The following is a 16,114-nucleotide window of genomic DNA, read 5'->3' as shown; positions in this document are numbered from 1 at the left end:
CACAGACATGATTTGCCTGTTAAAGACTGCAAGGCTTCACAACTAATTCAGGTTAAATTTGGGAAAAACAGTAAAAGCTGGCCCAAACCTTTACAACTTTTAAAGATTATACTATTAGAAGATTAGTGCCTGTAGATCCACTGAAATCTTCCAATTTATATTTTAACAAAACTATATTGGATGATAGAATAATGTATTAAATTACAAAGGGGACCTATCACATTGTTACAAACAATGCTCTTACAGTGCAAGGCTTGAGTTTTGCATTAAGTTATAAAGAATATAAATACATTATTGTTATTAGATTTGCACACTATCACCTATATTTACACAGCGTGAAGTTTAAAAAGAACTGGAGTGTCTTAATTGTCCCACATTGCTTCACATTAAATGAATGACTTTAAAGTGCTTATGTAAGCGAACACAGACAAAAGCAGTCATTTTGCACACAGCAAGATCCCATAATAATGGCACTAAATGAACGTCTTTAATGCTTTTAATTGCTCTTTTCATATTATCACCGAATCTTTTAACATTCACTTGAACACCTGCAGCAAGGAGACAGTCTTCGGTTTAACATATCCGAAAGATGACCCCTCAGACAATGCAGTACACCTTCAGCACTACAATTAAACGCAAGACTAAATTACATACTGAAGCATTGGAATGTGACTCAAACCTACAAACTTTTAAACCAGATTGGACCCCCAATTGAGTTAGGTTAACAGCTAAAATAAGCTCAAATGGACAGAAGTTTAAAACTACCTCGATCTTGAGATCACATATGATTGCTGACTGATCTACATTTTTCCTCTCATATATGATGAGCTGCTGTTGACAGTCCTGTAGTTTATGCTCAGTTAACTTCAACAACTCAGGAACAGGCTCCAAATCAGTCAACTTTTTCTGCATCTGTCTCCGCACCTACAGCATGAACACAAAGGTGTCAAGGTGTCCATCAAAAATATATTCACCAGTGTAAACCTATATAATCATAGTAAGTTTATGGCACAGAAGGAGGACACTTGGCTCATTGTGTCTGCATCAGCTGAAAAAATGAGCCACTCAGCCTAGTCCCATTTTCTAGTATTTGGTCCGTAGCTCTGCAGGTTACACCACTTCAGGTGCACATCCAGGCACCTTATAAATGAGTTTAGGTTTTCTGCCTCTACCACCCTTTCAGGCAGCAAGTTCCAGACCCCACAACACTCAGTGAAAGAAATGTTTCCTCATCTCCCCTCTAATTCTTCTACCAATCACTTTAAATCTATGCCCCAAGTCACTGGCCTCTCTGCTAAGGTAAACAGGCCCTTCCCATCCACTCTATGCAGGCCCCTCACAATTTTGTACATCTCAAATTTCCCCTCTGTTTATTCTGTTCCAAGGAAAACAATCCCAGCCTATACAATCTTTCCTCATAGCTACAATTTTCCAATCCTGGCAGCATTCTCATAAATCTCCTCTAACCTCTTTAGTGCAATCACATCCTTTCTGTAATGAAGTGACCAGAATTGCATACAGTACTCAAGTTGTGGCCTAATTAATGATTTATACAGTTCCAGCATAACCTCCATGCTCTTATATTATATGCCTTGGCTAATAAAGGAAAGGATTCCATGTGCCTTCTTAACCACCTTATTGACCTGAGCTGCTACTTTCAGTGGACATTCCTCTCTTCCTCTACAACTCTTAGTATCTTCCCATTTATTGTGTAATCCTTTGCCTTGTTTGACCTCCCCAAATGCATAACCTCACACTTCTCTGCGTTGAATTCCATTTGCCACTTTTCTGCCCACCTGACCAGTCCACTGATATCTTCCTGCAGTCTACAGCTATCCTCCTCACCATCAACCACAAGGCCAATTTTTGTGTCGTCTGAAAAACTTATTGATCATGTCCCCTACATTTACATCTAAAACGTTAATATATTATCACGAAAAACAGGGACCTAGTACTGAGCCCTGCAGATCCACAGGAAACAGCCTTCCAGTCTGAAAAACACCCGTCAACAATTATCCTTTGTTTCCTGCCACTGAGGCAATTTTTTATCCAGCTTGCTACATTCCCCTGGATCCCATGGGCTTTTATTTTTATTAACCGGTCTGCCATATGGGACACTGTCAAAAGCCTTGCTAAAAGCCATGTAGACCAGATCAACTGCACTGCCCTCATCAATCCTCCTTATTACTTCCTCAAAAAATTCTATCAAGTTAGTCAGACATGACCTTCCCTTAACAAATCCATGCTATTCTTGATTAATCAGTGCCTTTCTAAGTTCAGTTCGTCCTGTCTCAGAATTGTTTCCAATAATTTTCCCACTACTGAGGTCAGACTGATTGCCCTATAATTATCCAGTCCATCCCTTGCTCCCTTTTCAAACAAAGATACAACGTTAGCAGACCTTCAATCCTTCAGCACCACACCTGTATCTAGTGAGGATTGGAAAATGGTGGTCAGACGTTCCATTATTTCCTCCCTGGATTCTTTTAGCAACCTGGGGTACATTTCATCTGGCCCTGGTTATTTATCCACTTTCAAGGATGCTAATCGCCTTAATACTGCCTCTCTCCCTATGTTATCACATCCAATAAGTCACACTCCTCCTCAACTACAATATCTGCATCGTCCCCCTTTTTTGTGAAGACAAATGCAAAGTATTCATCAAAAACCATACCCACATCAGTTACCTTTTTGGTATTTTTTTGGGCCCTACTCTTTCCTTAGTTATCCTCTTATTCTTAATGTCAATACATAAGACATCTTTGGGTTCACCTTGATTTTGCATGCCAATATTCTTTCATTACCTCTCTTTGCTTTCTTAGTTTCCTTTTTGATTTCATGCCTCCATTTTCTATACTCTCTCAACTTTCTGTAGTATTGAGTTCAAGGTGTCTAACATGAGCTTTCCTTTACTGCCTTATCTTGCCCTGTAGGCTCTTTAACATCCAGGGGCTCTACATTTGGCCATCCTACCCTTTTTGCTTTGTGGGAACATGTTTACTCCGAACTCCTTGATTCTCCCCTCTGAATACCTCCCACTGCTCTGGTATTGATTTACCTTCAAGTAGCTGACACCAGTCCACTTTTGCTAATCACTTCTCAGCTTAGTAAAATTGACCTTACCCCAATTTAGAACTTGAACTCCTGTTCCACCTTTGTCCTTTTCCAAAATGTTAAAACTAGCTGAATTATGATCACTACCACCAAAATGCCCCCCCACTGCCACTCCTTCCAAGTGCCCAGCTTCATTTCCTAAAATGAAGTCCAGAACCGAGCCCACCCTTGTTGGAATAATTGTAGTGTTTAAACACTTTATAAATTTGATAAAATATTTCCTTATATTCCCCAATGAACTAGTTTATCCTTTTTCTTTAATGCATTCACAGGGTGTGGGTATTGCTAACAAGGCCAGCAGTTATTGCCTGTCTCTAATTGCCCTCGAGTAAGTAAGTAGCAATACAACCGAGTGATTTGCTTAGCCCTCTGTGGCTCAAATTATCTGCCTATTTGGGACTAAGGCTCTTCATAGAGGCCAGGAACTTTGCCAAAGGGAACATGGAAAACAAATCCAAAGCACTGGAGGTCATAGATAATGTGTGCTTAAGCTACAATTCACACATCTTGAATGAAATTTAAAAAGCAACTCACCAGAAAATGCTGGAAATATACAGGGAAGTCAGCATCTGAAAGATTATTTAAATACAAAGACGCTACAAAAATAATTATTTTATATAATTAAATCTGCTATAATCAAAGATCCAAAACATACCAAAGCTTCAACACAAAAAAACTGATAAAAATTGGCTGTGTGTTAATTTTGTTATTATTAATTCCTAAGACCACATTTATAATGGAAATTGCCTGTGTGAGCTTGTCAAGCTGTAACTGTACCATCTCCTCAGCGGAGGTGCTGCAGAATCTTGATCTAATGTTTCACTCTCTAAACTCACTTCACATGAAGATGATATGGTCTCAACTGCATGTGCAATGACATTTTGGTGGAGGTAAGGGGAAGAACAAACAGCATCTACAAAATAAACTTTGGGCGGTATTTTACGGGCCCGTCGCAGTGGGGGCAGGGCCAGAAAATGTAGTGAACCGTTAAAAGTCCATTGGTTTCGGCGGGACCGGAAAATCCCACTGGTGGGAGGGGCCATAAAATTCCACCCCTTGTAACTGTTAATTTTCTTCTTCCTCATTTGTTAATGGTGTGTTTTTTTTTAATTCATTCATGGGATTAGGCAACATTAGCAAGACCAGCATTTATTGCCGAATCCTAAATTGCTGTAGTTTGTGTGTAGGTACACCCACAGTGCTGTTAGGCCTTTCCTTATCTCAAATCATGTCGTGCATGACTGCTCACCCCTCCCAAAATATTTCTCCCCAGTCTCACTGTAGCAAAACAGAACTGATAAAGACGCCTTACCCAAATCTCCAGCACATTGTTTCAGATGCTAACAGATCTGTAGTATTTACAGCATTCACTGTTTTCCTTTTCATCTCCATCCAAAGGACAGACATGATTTTTTTTTTTTAAATTCTGCCTTGTGATCCCACTGTTCCCAAATAAAAAAAACTCTTGCCTAAGGAACTAATTGTTCCACTACTGCAATATTTACCTGCTCAATTTCCTTATTCACATCATCTTTCAGGAGCTTGTTTTCCTTCTCTGCCTTCTCCAGTTTCACGCTGCACTCATCTGACTCCATTCGTGTCTTCATCAACTGGATGCATGCCAAGCACTTTGTTTATTAAAATGGCATTTTAAATCAGCGCAACATTTCTCAAGATTTTCTCCAAAATAGGGTTTTACAATTATTTCCCCACTTACAGTGAAACAAAGTTCTGGTCTGCCTTCAATGTCCTCCCTCCTCATTGGTTATTTTTATTTCTGCCTTTAGTCAGTTACTTTTTACTTTCATCATTCCTTCATGTTACACAAAGGTTTTCCTACCCAGACTTGCAACTGCTACCCCCATCCCCAAAAAGAAATGGCTTCCCAAACACAATGCAGCAAAATAAAATCAATGGTAACACTACCACCCAACTGCCAGTGGTAGGTTAACAGATCAAAATTAGACAAAGAACATTTGTACTTGAACATTTTAGTCAGACACATACTGAGATGCATGTTATGAAGTCCCCATAGCGGATTACCTGAGATTTGTAACTATCCACCAGCCCTTCGTAGCGTTTGATAGAGACTTTCAGCTGCTGCATCTCAGACTGAGCAAACGTCAGCTTCTCCTCCACAGCTGACATATTCGCCTAATTATGTTTAGATAAGAAAATGCACTCAGTCTGGGGTTTGAACCGGTACAATGTCAGAAATATTGAACTTGTCAGCTACTTTGACACTTACAAACTTTCAGTCTTGTTGGAATCATATCTGTCAAGATTGAATTTTTCTTTTACAAAATGGAAGGACTTAGCATTATCCGTACATGTGGATGCTGACCTGGGATTTTTTTTTAAAAAAAAGGTCATAAGTTCACCTTGGAACCGTCAACAAGCAGGCCTCTTCCAAGAAATCGCCTGATCTTTATGGTACTGGAGGAAGAGCTGGTTGTTTGTTTTGAACTGCAAATACTTTAATTGATGGGGAAAAAACTGAAAAAAGCAAAGGCTAGTAACTTGCTGGAAATCAAATGAAAAAAAAATGGAAGTTTTGAACCTGCTGGTTTTGAAGGCAGTCTTGTTGGGGAACAAACTGAGGAAGGAAGGCTACCCTAACTGGCTCTCTCTCTCCCTTGCCCAAAGTTGTGAGGGGCTATCAGCTTGTAGCCAGAAAACCCTCATCTGAGTGTAACTGATCTGCATTTGGACCTGCAAAACCGAGAGCAGTTGGAGAGAACTTCCAGATGTCCATTGGGACCAGCAGCCCAACTTCACACAAAGTAACTCCAGGTTGACAGCATCAAGACCCTGCAAACTTTATCCTTTATTTTATAACGCCCATCCTCTAAAACCCAACTCTGCAGAGAGACTACCTGTTTGTCCTTTGTCTGCATGTGTGCTGGGGAAATTCTTTAGGAAGAGATAGAAAGTTAGACTTCCCAATTACAATTCTGCGTTAACCAGTGCTTGCAACTTGTTAAGCGTAGTTTTGTTTTATAATAAACAATTGTTCTGAGTTTATTGAAAGAAGTTTGGTTGAAGACTCTTTTATACTCGGCACCAGTAGGGGAAATAGACAATTGGCTATTTTGGTAAGAAAATTAAACTTTTAAATTAATGGTATGGCCTGCAGAGTAGTGGGGCTACGCACATTCCTCCCATCCTGGTCCTAACTGTCTGCCTTAAAATATTCTCTTGGGTACAATGAAGCTAATCACTCTGCCACGTGCTTAGAGTATCTTGTGTCCATACTGCCCAGAATCTAATCATTCTACAGAATCCTTCTGTAATCTGATTATTTGCCAAATGTTAATTGCTAATCTTTCAGTAGGTGAATTGAAAACATTTGAGAGACAAGGTCAGATATGAATCGTTAAGTTGTTTTATTTTACAGCCCACAAGTAAATGTACAGATAGCAGTAATAATCAGATTAAACCTTAATTCAATTAGCTTCTCTACCATCAGCAAATGAGACAAACAAATTATATATGTTGTCACTTTCACGAGCTAATTTTTTGTGGCATTACAATTCATTGTAGCCAACTAACAGCAAAAAGCTGAACTTCTGTCTCCAGATCAAGGCCCGTTCTTTGCAATCTTTCATTTAAAACCTGACTTGAGTACAAATGACTCTCTTGCGCTCTTTCCTTTTCTCTTTTTGTATTCACAGAAAGTGGAGTAAGGAAGTGTCTCACATGCCCTCCCCACTCAGATTCACAAGCATGCCTGTCAATCATCCCTTCCCTCGTGCGAGGCTCATATGAATACAGTCATCCCCACTTCAATTGATGTATGGTAGGTATTTGTTAGGCTATTCAAAATAAGTTAACAAAGCACTTAATATTACCCCAGTTCTCCCCATCCTGGGTTTGTGCAAGCCTCATCAATGGCAGGCTGATTAAAATTTCACATTTCCCCCAGCTCAGAGGCTGCAGCTTGTGACATTTTGAACAAATTCGCCGTTTTAAAAACACCTAAACATAAAATCCCAAATCCTTTCCATTCTCAGAGTGGTGTGGGGCTGAAGTCACATAACCAGTACAGTAGGTTTCCTTTCTTAAGTGACATTAGTGAACCAGTTCGAGTTTTTACAACAATCCAACAAACTTCATGGTCACTTTCACTGATCCCAGTTGTTTATTTGTATAAACGGAATTCAAATTCTCGAACTGCCACACTGGGATTTGAACTCTCATTCTCAATTTTTAAAAAAATTCGATCACGGGATGAGAGCATTGTTGCAAGAGCAGCATTCATTGCCCATTGCTAATTGCCCTCAAGAAAGTCATGGTGAGCCATCTGCTTGAACCACTGCAGTCCATGTGGTGTAGGTACACCCACAGTGATTTTAGAGAGGGAATTCCAGTGTTTTGACCAAGCAACAGTGAGGGAGCGGCAGCGATATAGTTCTAAGTCAGGATGGTGTGCGACTTGGAGGGGAACTTGCAGGTAGAGGTGTTCCCACGTGTCTGCTTCCCTCATCTTTCTAGGTGGGTCAAGGTCACAGGTTTCAAAGGTGGGATTGAAGGAGCCTTGCTGAGTTGCATCTTTGCTGCCACTGTGCAGTGGTGGAGGGAGTGTATGTTTAAGGTTGTGGATGGAGTGCTGATCATGTGGGCTTTGTCCTGGATTTTGTCAAGCTTGAGTGTTGTTGGAGCTGCACTCATCCAGGCAAGTGGAGAATATTCCATCACTCCTGACTTATGTCTTGTAGATGGTGGACAGGCTTTCAGGAAACAGGAGGTGGGGGGTGGGGGCAAAGTTACTCTCTGCAGAATTCCCAGCCTCCGACCTCCTCATGCAGCCATGGTATTTATATAGCTGGTCAATAATACCACCATCACCCACTCCCCCCACCTTATTTTTTAAAGTGACCCCTAGTTCTAGATTCTTCCACAAGAGGAAACATCCAGAGTGCTTACATCCACTCTGTCAAGGCCCTTCAGGATATTAAAGGTTTCAGTCAAGTTGCCTCTTTCTCTTCTAAACTTCAGTGATACAAGCCTAACCTGTCCAACCTTTCCTCATAAGACAACCTGCCCATTCCTGGTATTAGCCTAGTAAACCTCTGAACTACCTCTAACACATTTACATCCTCCTTAAGTAAGGAGACCAATGTGTACACAGTACTTCTGATGTGGCCTCACCAATGCCCTATAGAACTGAAGCATAACCTCTCTACTTTTGTATTCAATTCCCCTTACAATAATTACTTGCTGTACCTGCAGACTAGCGTTTTGTGATTCATGCACTAGGATACCCAGATCCCTCTGAATCTCAGAGCTCTGCAATTTCTCACCATTTAGATAATCTGCTTCTTTTTTGTTCTTCCTACCAAAATGGACAATTTCACATTTGCCCAGTATCAAGTACCATTGCCACACATCAGCCCAAGCCAGAATGTTGTCCAGTATCTGAGGAGTTCTGAATGGTACTGAACAGCGTGCAATCGCCAGCAAATGTCCTCACTTGGGATTTTAGGTTGGTGGGAAAGACATTGATGAAACAGCTGAAAATGGTTGGGCCTAGGACACTGCCTTGAGGAACTCCTGCAGCAATGTTCTGGGCTATGATGATTGGCTTCCAACAGCCATGACCATCTTCTATCAGTCCAGGTCTCTGGATTACCAGTCCTGTAACATGACCACTACACCACCCTCAACTAAATTAAATATGGACTAAATTAGCATTCATCATATGCAAAGTTTTGAAAATTAAATCTAAACTAGTTCTTCTCACAAAAACTATGTTCAACAATTTTAAATGCAACAGACTCCATCCTGTTTGCAGGAGTGTAGCAGCTCCTGATCACTAGAAATATTTTCCTTATAAATAGCAATATAACAATTCCTATCAGTCTACAAAGTTTAGCAAAAATTAACAAATGTCCATCAACATTAATAGGAGGTCACAAAGTGTTTCTGGGTTATCAGCAAATATAAAATCAGAAAAATGAAAATAGTATTAAAGTTATTGAATCCTCATTAAAATCTGGATCCCTTCCCTTTCCAGCCAATAAAGCCCCACTGCTGGACCTCTCCTGCCACCCCAGCCAAATTTAATCATTCAGCATGGATAAAGGAATAAACCTTGTATTGCCTTGGCTGTGAATGCCACGACAAACACAGGTAACAACAGGAATCTGCAAAGCAACTTCTATAAGAATGAGGCTACGTGAGCAATTAGAAAATAAGTCATCCCTAATTCCATGATTGGAAAATTAATCATTTTGGCAAAGCCAGTGGCTTTGCTAAAACATTCTATTGGAAAGTACCTACGAGAGAGTTTTGAGCAAAGAAATACAGTACCTTCATTGTCTCATTCTCCATTTTGATGCAAGTGCTTTCAGAGGACATCTTCTGCAGCTTGTTCATCATTGACTCCATCTCTCCCCGAGCCTTGTCCTCCACATGATGAGTTTGATCCAGCAGATCTGTAATGCGACTGCCAGAAGGAAAATTATTTTTATATCGTATTTAAGAACTTTGTCTATGCGCTCACTTCCAGTGTACAAAATTCATTTTCTGTGTTTACAACTTTTGGTCACACTATGTTAAAACATTGAAAATACCATGAAATCAGTTAGAATGGGATTTACTGTATAAACAGAACCTGACAATATTGTAGGCAGAGGTTGCAGCCACTAAGTGGTCTTGTAACTATCTTATATCCTATAACATTGTATGCTCCACTAGTGAAGTACATAAAAATCTAATATAAACAATACTCAAATTTCAATACTTCATATTTGACATCTATAGTTATGTTTACACTGCAATTTTAGCATTACTGCAAGGTCACGGTTGCAGTACAACTTGAGTTGGGTTCCTACTTGACAACAGAGAAGACACTATTACTCTTGTCAAATCCATGTGGTGTTTCATTCCATTGTTTCCAAAACAGGCTTAAAGCTAGTTTGGGTTCATGTTGTAACTCATGAAAATTTTAAAAACTCAGTTACGTTTACTCAGTAAGATAACCCCATCCACTTGTTCAAAAACATTTCAATACTTGGCAGGAAAGCTCTGCACAACACTTTAAGCTGCTGGCTCACTGGTGAGCCTATCAGCAGCAAATGCGGGAGAGGAACAGTCTGAGACAGGAGGAGAAGTAGCAAGCAATGTGAAGGCAAGAGGCTTATTTTGTATTCACAGCCACGGTGCATTCTCCCTCCCCCATTGGTCACACTCTCTCTCGTCCTCCGTGCTGGCACCGGCCCCCCAAAGGAGCACAAGGGTCAAAATAGCAGAGTGGGGTGGGGAGGCTACAAGGAACAGCAGTCGTAGCATCAGGGCCTGCCCGGCCCCCTGGGGCAAGTGGAGTCTCAGACAGGGCAGAGTGTGGAAACGCATCTTGGCACCTTAACAGCTGTCCCAAAGCCGCCCTCAGTGGTAAAACATCCAATCGTCCTACCCCTGGGCAGAGTGCGAGAGAAGGGGTCAGAGCACGAGAGAGGACCCAAGAATGGGAGCGAGATGAACGTGCACACACACATCCCCTCTCCTCCTCCCTCCCCAAAAACCAATCCATAAAGCAGGCCAGTAGAGGAGATAGACAGGTTGAAAGGCAACCCTCTTCCGACCCCCACTTTCACATGAGTTCCGCTGAAGTCAGCTCGGAGTGTGTGCCACCAGAGGCAAACGCAAGATTAGTGTTAGTTAAATCTGACTCCTTAGTCCCTATCCCCTTCCCTAGTGATCAGGACTTGGGGCCTAGTCTGTCTCTTTCTAGCTCTGCCTCTTAAGTGAAAAGGCAAAAAGGTTTTATTGGTTAGTTCTGCTGCCTGGCACTTTTTAACATGCCTTGTTACATGATTTTTATTAACTCCTTTTTCCCCCAAATTATCAATTTATTGCTTGGACATTGATTTTTCAAAATTCATGTTTAATGTCATAACAAGCCTTATCTTTCCCAAATTTGCTCATCAGCCCCTTGAGTGAGAAAAAAATTATAATGAGGCTCCTCACAGGAAAAGGTTGGACACCCCTGGTATAAACAAAGTACTGTTTAGCTAAAATTAATACTGCAAGTATGCTCTCAGTACAAGCACCCTATTGAAACATAACACTCCTGAAAAGGTAAGACTGGTAAAACTGAACAACACTACTGGTCTGTATTTTTTCAGCTTCCTTACTTGTTCAAAACTGAGATCTCAACATCCAGTTGACTCTTCTCTTTCATCACTTTGTTATGACAACTTCTCCATGTCTCAACTGTTGACAGTGCATCTGCCAGCTGTGACTCCTATAGGTGAGCCAACCAAACAAGATTCATACTGGAAATGATTTTTTATAACATTAACATTTTAATTAAAGTGACTGAGAAATAATATAGCCAAACATACTAAACTGAAAAATATTGTTTGGGTTACATGAACTTGGCAGCCATACTTTGACCAAAAAACACTCCCAAGTTTTTTTTTAAAGTGAGTGATATTAATACAGTATATGCAATGCATGAGTGCAAAATCTCCCAGATTATAAGTGCAGCGTAAAGCTCTGACTTCTGTTGTAGGGGAGTTACGCCTGGTGTCTTGGCTGCTGCGTTTCCTACAAAAGTAAAGCACTTCGAGACATCTGATGGTCATGAAAAGCCCTATACAAATGCAAGTCTTTATGTTTTCTTTCATAACCTGCCCAATAGTGTCTCAGTATCTTGAGTAGCTATATTTAAAGACAAGGAATGTCCTCACATTTACTTTTTGGGAGGCCGGGCATTGTATTCTGCCTTTCATTACCTACTTTAACCAACTGGTGTGGTTCAATTGAGCTCATTTGCTATTTAATCAGTTTTAGAATAGTGTTAAACTCTAGGGAAGCAACACTCCTCATTGACTGTATTTGGTCACCTTGTCAATTAGCTGGGCATTGAGCAGCTCAACTGTATCTTCGCTGCGTTCTGCTCGCTGCTTCTGAGCCCTTGTTGCTTTCTTCAAGGCTTCTTTGTCCCTGTCCCTTTTCTTTTGAAATTGCCTTAGTTGCTCTGTCAGATAGTCAAATTCCCCCTTTTGTTGTGAGATGGTACGCTCAAAACTCTGAAGGAGAAAAATTGGAATAAACAAGTTAAGTGCTCCAACTGGAGACGACTTGATAATTTGCTAAAGGAAGGACAAAGAGTAAAAATCAAAAACAGATCATGTAACAAGGCACAAAAGAAAGACCTGCATTTATATAGCAACTCACTACATCTCTCAAACATTTCAAATGCACTTCAGGCACAACAAATTCATTTTTGCAGGGTCAAATTTTAAACAATGCTTGGCAGTTAACTGTCAGTCACCATCAGTAGTGCATTCTCCATGGCAACACCACTTGCCAACCAATCATCACTCTCATCACAGTATAAATTGTTGCTTTGCCCCTTATATTGGTATTGTTGCGGGTGTCCTGATGAGTGCAAAACAGAAAGCTTAAGACACGTCCCTTTTTTCAGCAACCTCTTTACTGTTGTTTGAGGGAGAATGTTGTCTAGAACACTAGGTGATCTTGCTGCGCAGTACATTGAAGTATCAGCTTCGATTATGTGCTCATGTTCCAGAGTGGTGCTAGAACCCACAAGTGTACACACAGGTTTGTTACTACTCACTATTATAAAAACCTGCATTTTCGTTTTTTACAAAATGAACCTCAGTTGATGCGTGTAACATTCAGCCAATAGTAGGCCTAGATGTTCCACATCTCAAAAATAAAGATTAACCACTTGAACAGCTTCCAGCGGTTAGTGACAGAACTGCCTTACCAAGAGCAACAGCACAGATCTGCTTGCAACATATAATGCAGCTGCAATTAGTTACTTATTAAGCCAATGTTAACATTAAACAGCAGCCTTACATCCAACTTAATAACCATAAATTACACAAAAGTAAACAAAAAATAAACAGGCTTGGGATTGTCTTCTTGCAAGCCAAATGAGCAAGTCTGCACATGCCACGGACTCCTACCAAACATGCCAACAATTATGAAAAACATAACATTTCTAACATTGCCAGGTGACTGCTCCCACAAACAAAACTCAGATAATGGGACTAACCTAACCAGAATCACAGAATTCAGAATCACAGTGCAGAAGAGGCCCTTTGGCCCATCGAGTCTGCACCAACACGTGAGAAACACCTGACCTACCTACCTAATCCCATTTACCAGCACTTGGCCCATAGCCTTGAATGTTATGACATACAGTGAATGTTATGACGTACAGGATCAACAAAACATGGGAAACAATTGTGGCATGATTTTTTTTATTATTTGTGGTGCTTCTGATCAGTCAGCATTCTGAAACATGATTGCAACATTTGGACAGCTCCTCCAACTTAGACTAGATGCTTAAATCCTGGAGCGGAGCTTGAAGCCACAAGCTCCTAAGTCAGAGGGGAAGGGTACTATCAACTAGAAAAGCTAACAAATCTGAAAGAAAACTGGAGAGAAAATGAAATTCCAAATGCATCCACAAGGCATAGCACATTTCTTTTCAATTTCAGTTTTGCCACGTCAAAATAAGAATGATTACCCTGATCTGAACGAGCATGCGATTGTTATCTGCCTCTTTGCTGCGAAGTTGTCCTTGTAGATGGGCTCTTGTGGTTTCAAGTGACTTGGAGAAATCTGCTGCTGCACGGGCATTGTCCTAAAAGGAGGAAAACAAAGTGGTCTAGTAACTAAAGCTGTTTATTGCTCAACTCCCAGGTGCACAGCTCAGGGCTGCTCACCCATGGAACCATATCTTTTTTGATATTTGGTAATGCAACAGGTTATAGCTTGCATGACAATAAGTACATAGATCTCACAAATTTGGCTCTGCTAGTTGGGGGCAACACTAAACACTTTGAAAGAAACAGTACTAAGGCACCAAGAAAGTTACAGATTATCCATTGCCAAGTACAGCTTTCAGTTAGCCTGAAGCAGCAAGGTGTAGTTAATTCAGCATTTGAACTTGCTCTGAGATTTCTGTGCAAGACATTTTGGACTGATACAGAATCATGGTGTAACTGGTCAGTTTGTGCTTCTTGTACTAACAAAGGTTTGTCATGAGAGCAACTCTTGTTACAATCTTGCATTAGATGGACAACTTTCTACATCTTTTCACCACAGAATAAGAGACAATTATCCAGTCTACTGCTCTTAATGGGTTCAAACTGCACAATGTCCAGAAGGAGATAGTAAAAAATAAAATCTGCTAACATCTCCCTTTGTTTTTTCAGTGATCTTAAATTAATTTCTCCTAATTACAGACTCAATTAGATAAACTTTTCCTGATTTACCTTAACAAAATCCCTCATGATGTTGAATACCTCTACTGCATCTCTTAATCGCCTTTAAACAGCCTAGTTTCACTAGTCTCTTGTCTTTAGCAGCTCAAGTCTCCTGGAAAAATGTTTTGATCAACAAACCTGGCATAACCCCAAATTTGAAAATAAAATTGTTCGAGAATTTTAGCTAAGTTCACTTGAAATGGCAGTTGTATCATATGCACACAGCTCCTTCCATGGTGATCCTAGTCTGTTTGTTTAAAATTATAATATACAATCCCTTGGACACCTTAACAGGAGCAGACACTTGTAAATTGTGTGGCATAATGTCTCTCTTTGAATCTAACAGCAGAGGTATTCCCAAGACCAAACATTTCTTTTATGGCTAGGTTCCACAGGTGAATTTGGAGAAGAAAGGAGGAAACAGCTCAACATGTCCACAACCTGCTACTCTCGCTCCTTTCTGAAGAGTGCAATCTGGTGGCACTGTAGGGTAAATCCAGTCACCCTTTGCTCCTGTTGGAAAGCTTTGCTCATTAAGAACACAGGAAGAAGGTTCCTCAACCCAGGTGGTGATGGCATAGTGGTATTTGTCATCCGGAGACCCAAGGTAATGCTCTGGGGACCCAGGTTCAAAACCCATGGCAGATGGTGGAAATTGAATTCAATAAAAATCTAGAATTAAAAGTCTATGATGACCTTGAAATCATTGTCAGTTGTTGTAAAAAACCCATGTGTTTCACTAATGTCCTTTAGGGACGGACTTCAGACCCACAACAATGTAGTTGACCCTTAAAGGGCAAGCGCAACAAATGCTGGCCTAGCGATGCCCACATCCCATGAACAAATAAATAAAAAGTATCACTGAAAGGACGAGTGCAAAGCTACTCTTGAGTGACAATATGGGGAAAAATATGTGCTTGAACTTTCTGTGCAAGCATATGCATAACAAATTGTGTTAAAGCAAAGAGGTCTCTGCTGCACCAATTATTAGTCATGAGAAACCATTGACATGACAAAGGATTGGGATATAACATATTATAAAGAGAAACAGTGATGCTGCTTTACCTTCTTCCCCCATCACTGTACTCACCTTTTCTGTTCGATACTGAATAAGGAGTTGGTCAATCTGATTTTCAATCTCCTGCAGCTTCACTGACAAGCGCTAAAAAGTAATATAAAAATATTAAATATAATTTTTGAGATTTCAGAATATCCATGTTTGTTGTATACCTGTGTTTGTGATGCAATAAGCTCCTGATTGCCATTTCCCTTGGGGTCCTTGTATTACATATTTAAGAAGGTACCATTTAAATATACATATGTCTCTATATGCATACAAATTAATCTTTTATGTTTTTGACCAAGTTTTTAGTCACCTTTCCTAATCTCCTCTTCCTTGGTTCAGTTGTCCGTTTTTGTGCAATTGTGCCCCTGTGAAATGCCATGGGATGTTTTGCTAGATAAATGAAAGCTGTTGCATTATACCTCAGGTGTGATCGTAGTCATTTTATTATCCTTGATAACTTTTAATCCTCCCCTTCTAAATGCACCAATTTCTCTAAAGGAATTCTCCTCTTCCTCAACCAACTAAGAATTGCTCAAGTGTGTGCCTTGGCAGGCCCCTTGAACATGGGTGACATCACAGCTGAGACTAATTTTCACACACGCACGTACAAATGCCTAAGGGATTATCCAATGGTGGAGCTCCTGGGAAATGCATTTTGTTTCACCTAACAGCCATTGCTGAT

The 16,114-nt window shown here is 40.4% G+C and overlaps 1 protein-coding gene across 3 annotated transcripts in view; it reads right to left on the bottom strand.

The window, feature by feature from the left end:
* The window catches only part of odf2a (outer dense fiber of sperm tails 2a), a 70,987-nt gene that overhangs the window by 31,566 nt on the left and 23,307 nt on the right, over positions 1-16,114 (bottom strand). For all 3 annotated transcript variants that reach the window (XM_078550146.1, XM_078550148.1, XM_078550147.1), the window contains exons 9-16: positions 15,457-15,528; positions 13,625-13,741; positions 11,967-12,152; positions 11,253-11,362; positions 9,427-9,562; positions 5,158-5,268; positions 4,620-4,724; positions 766-924 (exon numbers count right to left, since the gene is read on the bottom strand). In XM_078550146.1, the coding sequence (XP_078406272.1) occupies positions 766-924; positions 4,620-4,724; positions 5,158-5,268; positions 9,427-9,562; positions 11,253-11,362; positions 11,967-12,152; positions 13,625-13,741; positions 15,457-15,528 (996 nt within the window). The remainder of the gene's footprint in view (positions 1-765; positions 925-4,619; positions 4,725-5,157; positions 5,269-9,426; positions 9,563-11,252; positions 11,363-11,966; positions 12,153-13,624; positions 13,742-15,456; positions 15,529-16,114) is intronic.

This window comes from Cetorhinus maximus, chromosome 10 (genome assembly GCF_964194155.1).
Source record: "Cetorhinus maximus chromosome 10, sCetMax3.hap1.1, whole genome shotgun sequence".
Taxonomy (NCBI): Eukaryota; Metazoa; Chordata; class Chondrichthyes; order Lamniformes; family Cetorhinidae; genus Cetorhinus; species Cetorhinus maximus.
Note: the sequence above shows the minus strand (reverse complement) of the source record. Positions and strands in the feature narration are given on the sequence as shown.